Source organism: Anser brachyrhynchus, assembly GCF_964034855.1.
Source record: "Anser brachyrhynchus genome assembly, chromosome: 2".
NCBI lineage: Eukaryota > Metazoa > Chordata > Aves > Anseriformes > Anatidae > Anser > Anser brachyrhynchus.
The window spans coordinates 149,324,015-149,332,731 of NC_137695.1; the positions used below are offsets into that span (position 1 = coordinate 149,324,015).

Below are 8,717 nucleotides of genomic sequence, written 5' to 3' on the forward strand. Positions count from 1 at the left end.
CTGAATGATACTGTTCATTTCTTTCCATTCCCACCTGTCTACAACCATCTGTTGCCTTTTATCTTGAAAGCAGTTTGGAAAAACGCATTGTTTTTTTTTTTTAAACACCTGTTCTGAGCTCACTACAGTACAGCCCTAGAGTCCATAACTAAGGCTTGTAAAGTCAATAGCAACACAGAATTTTTATAGAAGACAAATACCCAGTAATTTAGCTTGTTTCAATTGTTTAAGACAAGGCTTTTGGTTAGAACAGAGTAAAGGAAGCTTAAAACCAGAACTCACCAACAATCTCATCTGGACTGCCAGGTTTAGCAGTTCTTTGACAGTCTGGATTCACACAGGTGAAGATATCAAGGTTTTCCTGATTCAAAGCAACAAGAAAGATCGGTCACAAACGTGCAGAAAAACAGACGTGCATACTTGTTGCCTACACAGTAACATTATCGAGGCACTCCATATACATAAAAAAATAAATTAATGCACAGGAGGAGAGAATGGGAATAGGATTGTGCGCACCCACAATCAGTAACAAGAATTTCTGCTCAAAACTAGGGCTCAGTACACGCGGTGGTTAAATACTTGCCCAGATACAAAGCTGAGTGCATTAGTTAATCATAGGTTAATAACCTACAGCGTGACAGAACCGAGGAAAAAGAATTACCTTCCTAGCAGACATACCAAAAAAAAAAATCATACAGGCGTGTGAGAGATGCTAATAAAAAGTACTGTGGACAATTCTGGTTTAATTTCATGGCCCTGAGCAACCGGCTCTAGGTGTCCCTGCAGTTGGACCAGATGACCTCCAGAGGTCTCTTCTAACCTCAACTATTCTGAGATTTGAGAGGGAAAAAAAAAGGAATTCAGATCTAAACAAAAGGCTACGAAGGCAGGCTATCAGGAAGTTTTTAAATGATGTGCCTATCATTCAAAAGAACGGTAGAATAATTTAATTTAATAGAGCAAAACTAAGACAGAGGAAGTATGACTGCTGCATACAACTTTAACAGGAGTTCCTCTAGACACAGGGCATTACTTAAGCTCATGACCAAGCCACCACAGGAACAAATATACATAAAGTAGCCACCAGTTAATTCAGTCGGAAATATGAAAGGCTTCAAGTTCCTGAAAATTCTGGGAGCAGCTCGCAACCAAGGACGTATTCTAAAATGCCAGTTCGGTCAATTTATGAAAACAATTCCATTTGCCTGTAACAAATGATTAAAACTACATGATACTGGAGATTCTTTGTGAGCTCTCAAGAAAAAAAACACGTTAACAGGAATCAAAATTCGGGTGAGTGACAAACACAGGAAGCTACGCACTGCCTTTTGTTAAGCTTTCCAAGTAAATGTGTTCCCGAGCATGACGAGAAATATGATTTAGGAGCTAAGGAGAAAAAGATAAAACAGCTTAAACTGCCCAGGTGATGGAAAGCACCAGTCTTTTTGCATATTCAGTCCCCCAGTCAGAGCTTTTAGTAAGATTTGGAGTAAAAACCCAAGTCTGAAACCGCTGTTTGTAAACAGTGTCCATTCAAAAAGCAGAAGGCAATTCAGAAACTGGAGTATGAGACACGCATTTCAGCATCCCCCTGTTATCTCACATCTTCTGCAGAAGATACTTCCTCCACTCTTAAAAGATACCTGGAGCACAACTCTATCAGTAAGACATGAAGTTGTAATTAGAGAGCAAGACTGTATGTTACTTTAGACCACACTATTCTTTGGAAGGAAGTTATTTCAGTTCAGTTAAAATCACAACTAAATTACTTCCCTACGTGAAATACTCTACAAAAATGGCAAAATAAAGGAGTATTTGTTTCTGGGTTGCTGCGCACCTCAACGTCTTCCCAATGTCTTCTTTGGTATCTACGGATCTGCTCCATTTCATCCATTTTTTGCAACACAACTTCTGCAGTACTAAGATAGAAAGTTGACATGTAAGAGCAAAGTTAGGCATATATGAAAAAAATTAAACAGTACAGATAATCAATAGGACGTTTTAATATAGAATGCACAAAGCAAAAGTCATTGATACTTAGCCAAGATTTTAGACATTACCAAAAAATTAGGTGAAATCTTTATTTTTGATAGAGATTTAAGAACAAACATTTGAGGATTTGCAAACATACACTGTTTTCAGGCTTATTTTCCCCTTACTGAGCACATTTAAAATATGTATATATTTAAATGCAGGAGGAAAATAAGAATTCTGAGTATTATAATAAGACATTAGAAAGAAATTATGTCAGCTTTTAGTACTACTTAAGTTGCTGTGCACAGTAGCATTAAGTCATTTTTTGTTCACCAAGGAAAGGCTGTTTGTTCTTCTCTTCATGGTAATCTAAGTTTCATGTTGTAGAAAATAATGAAATGAAATTCTGAAGCAGAAAACAATTTTGGCTTCAGAAACAGAAATAAACCACGGACAGAAACGCAGAATCGCTAGGACTACTTCACTTTGACTGTATCAAACTGTCCTAAGTTTCTTAACCGAGCGTTACATTCGCTTTTGTAAGTATGGAACAAAAAGTTCATTAAAAGTGAAGGCACTTCTGACACTAAGAAAACTGCTGAATGGGGAAAGTTAAATCTAATGAAAGTCACAGGTAAAGTAATCGTTCGGGTTCAGAAGACACCCCAGAAACCCGCTAGGCCCATATATAAAAGACGCTCAGTATGAAGATCTCTCATCAAATGCCAATCCCAAAACTACAACCTCAGCGGCAAATTAAACCCAAAGCCTGTGATACGTGACCAGTACCAGCCACTGGTGGCCAGTAGTTACCTGTAGCAATGCATCGCAAACACGAGGGCACGTAAGGAAGTCTCGGCCTACCCCCGAATATACTGAACTCACAATGCCAGGCGCGACCGTACCTCTCTGCTGTCAAAATACAGAGCAAGTCGAGGCCAACACCATGCCATAGCACAAAGGCTTGCTAAGAAAGATCATTTTAGGAGGTCTGCAAGAAAAGACGACTTACTTTGTTATAAGTTTGTCAAACAGAATGGATGAGTTTGTAGTAGGGTAACGACTTCGTCGAACTCTGCAGCTTCGGCGCAGCTCCAGATCCCCGTTTTCTCCACGGACTCGTCTCGCAGTTTTTACATCAGCTCTGGTCCTCAGCGTTCTGGTGACTGAAATTCGGAAACGAATATAGTATTTTGAGACAGTAAAGATGGGCTTCTCTTGATTTCACCACTGCTCTTGTAAAATGTAAAGGGACAAGCAAAAAAGACACCCTGAGGTGGACTGCTTTTTCGTTAAATTCTGAATCAGAACTTGTTGTCATGACCACCACATTCCACTCACTTACCGTTCTGAACGTTTAAACTGTCTACTTAAAAGCGTGACCTGTAGAGAAACTTTTTAAAAGACTGAAAGCTAGTCTGACAAAAACACATGTGCAACTTTTGTTCCACGCAGGAGGGAAGTTTACTTCAGTTACTTCTGTCTTGAAAAAGTGAAAACAATCAACACCTTTCTCTAAGGTGTTTTCACTCCATTCATGCAAAACTGTATCTAACAGTGTTTAAAAAAACTATTACATTTTAAGTCTCTTCCTAAGATGTATGCTTTATTACCCTGTTTAAGCACGCAGCACTTTCATTTCCTGCATTAAGATCTAACAGCTCAAGGAGATAAGAACCGTTTCAAGAGAAGTACCCAAACACCAGATAACTCAAACTCTTGCTTTTTAGAAAAAAAGTCTGCTCACTGTTTACCATACAGCATCCTTTGGCACAGGCTTGTTGCTTGCACTAGCATTAAAATAGCCAAGAGGACAAGGGGAAGGCAAGAGCTACACCACTGTGGCGGTAGGATCACAGCTAAGGTTTAAGTTTGTGGTTGCCAACTCTAAGTTTGAGCTTACTAAAGGCTGACTAAGTTTGAGCTCACTAAATAACAATTTACTTTACACAGTTGGAACTTGAATTACAGCACGGGAAATGCTGTCTTTCAGGCCGCTTGCCCCCGTTTGGCCCACAGCTGGGAGGACACTGCCTGCAGCTAAGAGATTTTTCCACTCATCAGCAAGTGGCCTCACTGCACCAAGCGTGCCTGGTAACTCAGCCCTGCAGTTTAGTCTCAAGTCAAACTGCTCAACTTCAGTGAGAGCTTCCAAACATCAGAAAAGTCACTGATGAGTGAAGGAGCTGATGAGTTCAGAAGGTTTGGGGCCAAATGAAATCGATGGAGTGACCAAGTGCCATCCCCTTCAGTAACCAGCATAAACAGGTATCCTAGGGAGTTACAGCCACTTACCTGCATTATATTCTTTTTTTCTGTTTGATTTCGGCTTTGTCAACTGCCTACATTAAGAAAGAGGACAGAGGAGAGAAGGGGGAAAAGAATTCTTGTATTAGACCCAACAAAAATGGGAAATTTCACCAGGTTTACAAGCCAGTGCTCCATGGTATACAAAGAGAAGCACCACATGGAGGATCCAGATCCCAAGTCTGTCGCATACCACATGCACACAGTTCTGTACGTACCCACATTTCCTAACTTGCTCACGGTGAATTCTCAAAAGTATGAGCAATAGCTCAGTGACCAAAGTGGAAAAGATACCTCGAAGGGGTTGGGAAAAACACGCATGGTTTTTAGAAAAGCAGAAGACTTTCACTGAGAAGAGGGATTCTAGTTTTAAGGTACTGGTACCAACATCAGCATACTCATAAGACTTTGCTGATTTTAGCTGAAGGTTTATCAGGCCATGGCTCGCTGGACACGCTTTCACTCTTGCTTTTCAATCTATAAATTGAACAGAGATTGAATGTATAGAAATACAATACCTTGAAAAGTGTCCTCTGTTGACATTTTCACTCAATATTGCCATACTTTCCTCAAAGTTGGAGCCTGAACATCGCAGGATGCTTTTTCTCATTGATCTTAAACAGTGTCCATTGAAACATTCAATACTGCCAGAAGAATAATCCTATGAAAAGAAGGAAACATGAATGTATTTATGTGAACCACGTAGATTCACATAAAGAAATTTTGCCTCACGCAAGTTTAGTTAACCCTCCCGACTTGGCAGTGGGGTAGACACTGAACCACTGCTGTGCTCAAGAAAAAAAAAAAAAAAAAAAAAACAGAAAAAAAGAAAAATCAGCTTTCAAAACTAAGGCTCCCCTCTCCCCACCATTTTCTTGTGGATAACTTACGCTTAATACCTTGGCAAAAAGATATCGCAGCAAAACCTTTCACATAAACTTAGTATTTCATGAAAAAAAACAACAAAAAAAACTTTCAATTCATTTAGTCAGAGGAACAGTCAAGCTTGACATTATACATCCTAGAATTAAAATCTAGTTAAGAGTTTTTCTCCCATCTCCAGACCTTGCTAAATATGTTTATTGGGAGCTCTGTCAAAAAAAGAGCAAGGCTCGTTATACCAAAGCTTACAACCCTTCTTACTACTGTTGACCTTTGTCATACTGCTGCTCCTACAAGGATGACTACTATCATTTTTAGTACAGGAGGGAAGCAGTGATAACCCTGAGGGGGGGCTCGTTCTGTTTACAAAATGAAGTTTCATTAAGAGTACATCAAACCAAATTTCACTCTAAAGTCAGAAAATAGATAAGATTCTTCTACTCCTCGGCACCAACTTTACTAAGAGCTTAGTTAGCGTTTGCTCAAGAGAATGGCAAAGGCATGAAGAAGTTAGAGGAGGGCACTGGTAAGGGCACGTGGGAGAGCGCCTTTCTTCCTCCTGTTCTCTGTGCTGATGGAAAGGGGCCTCACCAGATGCTTGCCCTAGCACGTGTTTGAATCCAGGCACCCAAAACAACTTTTAAAGACATTTTTTGTTTCTCAGATCCAGCAGAGATGTAACAAGACCTGAAGCTTAAGGAGAGCCAGCCTGGTCTGTCTCAGCGATGTTTAACGTTTCTCCTCTGGGAGGCTTAAGAAAGAAATCAAGTTTTAATAAACCTTTGCTGCCTCTTAGGATTTTCCCTGTGTGTTTATTTGCACACCGTGCCCCCCAAGCTGAAATGCAAGGCCAAGAGCTGCCGGCTGCCCCGAGCACACCGGTCGGCTCTGACTGCCTCGGTTTGAGCTCTGGCCAAAGGCATGCGGGGACCGGGACGGTTCGGGTGGTGCGCAGGGTGGGCTGCCTGGGCAGCCCCGCACACGCAGCCCGCTTCTGGAAGCAAGCCCCCAGACAAAATGTCATTCCCTGACACAAATGGAGCGCACCTCCAGTCCACAAAGCACGAGGGGAATGGAGAAAGAATCCAGCTCCGATGTCATTCTTGAAAATCACCCTGAGCTTGTTTGGGGAAAGCTAAACTCCAGACTGAAAGAAGAAACGCTTACAGAATGTCAGTGTGGATATTAGTGGGGAAAAAAAAGTGGAATACCTCGGGAAATCTCTGTACATACAGTTATGCATTTGTTTGTTGACTTCTCTGCAACAAGCCCAGTGCCATGTACTTGTGTTATTCTTTATCAGCTCTCCTTTTACCTTCACCTTGCCTCAAACGAGGGCACAGCCAAAGCAGGAACAATGGACATTGCTAACTCTGACCGTCCTCCGCTCCTATGAAGGTGTCCCCAAGTCAGTGAGACAGCAGACACTGAGAAGCGCTATGTTAACTGCAGCAAGCTGCCAGAAGGGCAGAACTAGCTCCTATCAGCCATACACGGCTGAAAAAATGCACTCAAGTGAAATTCAGCAGAAGCAAGTGGCTAAACCAGAACAACAAAGAAACTGGAGGGAGGAATTTCGTGAAGTAGTTCGTATTTTGAAAGTTACTTTCCTCCTACTATGGGAAGCTATCAGCAATTGCTTCTAAAAAGTTAGCTGTTGGGTGTCTCTAAGGAAGTAAGCAGATGCCCAGGTGCCATTCAAACAGATAAGTGTGTTTAGGCTACGAGGCTGGGAGCTCTGGTGCCGAGTCCCTACACAGATGACTCAGGAAGGCTCAGCACAGGAAAGGGCCACTTTCCACTTTCCCCAAACAAAAAGGGAACTCTGGAGCACACGGGTGTCAAGCACAGATCACAACAAAACGACCTCGTTTGGCCTCAGGAATTAATTACACCAGGGTTGTAAAGCTGCAGATGCACAGCCTCCAGAGGGACAGCAGCCGCTTACAGTCTGCCACGGGTCTCCTTGGGACTGGAAACTTGGGAGAGGACAAAGCCATCAGATTCCAGTTTACCTTAGACTTTCTGCTGTATGCTCCTTAACCTAGATGGATGAAATATGCTGAGTAACTGGAGGTAAACGGCTTGCTGATATTGGGGAAACTGCAAAAGCTGCTACAGCCAAGTCTTTGCGCACCAGAAAGTTAGGGAAGAGACATTAGGACTTGAACATGCAGCTAGCAGCAGGATCACCATCTGTCATCTAGGGCACTTCTACATGTCTCCGCAATTTGAGTGCTTCAGCAAAGCCTGGCTGTCCTACAAACGAAGCAAGAATGACTCTATGCCTCGAAGCATGGGAAGTTCTGCAAAGAGGGGAAAAACACAAAGAAAGAAACCAAAACAAACAAAAAAAACGTTACAACCCATTTCAAAATAGGGATTCTGCTTTCACTTCAGTGAAAACTTTATATTTAACTTCCTCATTCCTGTTCCCACAACGAAAGCGGGCCAGCTGTTTTCTCTGCCTGACTTTGTATAGCCCTCCCTCACGTGCCACAGGCCGCTCAAGTCCTTGCAGGCTTTGACAACTGTTTCTCGTGTACACTGCAAAAGCAAAGCCGAGATCTTTACACAGCCTCCAGTGGCTGCTTGCAAAAAGACACCCCAAGAACTTCTTCCTTCTTAGTTCAGCAGTCTTGAAAAGAGGACGGGGAAGAGAAAAAGCAACACAAAACCCCAACCTGAATCCAAACAACTGAAGATCTGGGGCACTGAAAACATCACTTGGAGGCAGGGCTCGCCCCGGGAGCTGTGAGGGGGTTCCGCTCTGCCTTGGCTTGCCTTGGGAAGAGCAGAGCGTTACCTCTGGAGAGCTGCCAACTCCTCCAGGTGATGCTGAGCAGGGATGGGAGCAGCAAGACGGAGCTGGGAGCGGTGTGGATGGAATACCAGAAGGCCTCTGCGGCCACGCAGGTTGCCCTTAAGAGCGAATTAGGGTTTTCCCTAACACCGCCAAAAGCTTAAGGAAAGTTGTAGCCGTATTGCGCCCCACAAGTAAGTGTTTTTATTTAAGCACTAATTAACGCTGATTCTCAGCGCTGCTCTCCGAGCCCCCGCAGCATCCCCCGCGTGCACCTGCCCACGGGGCCGCCTGACAGGCGCCTGAAGGCGGCGGGGCTGAGGGGGGAGGGGGCGGAAAGGAACCCCCTCAGCGCCCGCAGCCCCCAAAGCTCGCTCGGAGGGAACCCCGCGGGAACTCACGGCCGGGGCTGCTCTCTCCCTGCTCGTCCTCCTGCCGCCGGGCTGCAGCGAGAGGAACTCGGAGCTCACGTCCATGGCGGCCAGGGGCGGCCGGCGGCTCCCGGCATTGCGCCTCAGCACCACCATGGCGCCGGCGGAGGGAGGCGCGGGGGCGGCGCCCACTGAGGCGGCTGAGGAGGCGCCGTGCACCTCTGCGGATCCCTCCGACCCACACGGAGCCCGCCATCTCCCTCCTCTCCCCTTTCTTCCTCCTCTCCTTTCCTTCCTCCATCCTGCCGCGGCTCTCCCGCCGCCGCCCGGCTCCCCGCCCTCACGGAGACCGGCCCTCGCCCGCTCTTTTCCTTTGGAAC

At 44.4% G+C, this 8,717-nt stretch overlaps 1 protein-coding gene across 1 annotated transcript in view; it reads right to left on the reverse strand.

Moving 5' to 3' along the window:
- The window catches only part of ATAD2 (ATPase family AAA domain containing 2), a gene marked incomplete at its 3' end in the record, with an annotated part of 29,465 nt that extends 20,836 nt beyond the window's left edge, over positions 1-8,629 (reverse strand). Inside the window, exons 1-6 of the mRNA XM_080582380.1 lie at positions 8,368-8,629; positions 4,800-4,942; positions 4,270-4,316; positions 2,987-3,140; positions 1,838-1,919; positions 283-361 (exon numbers count right to left, since the gene is read on the reverse strand). Of these exons, the coding sequence (XP_080438506.1) occupies positions 283-361; positions 1,838-1,919; positions 2,987-3,140; positions 4,270-4,316; positions 4,800-4,942; positions 8,368-8,493 (631 nt within the window). The 5' untranslated portion in view covers positions 8,494-8,629. The remainder of the gene's footprint in view (positions 1-282; positions 362-1,837; positions 1,920-2,986; positions 3,141-4,269; positions 4,317-4,799; positions 4,943-8,367) is intronic.
- Positions 8,630-8,717: the final 88 nt, after the last annotated feature.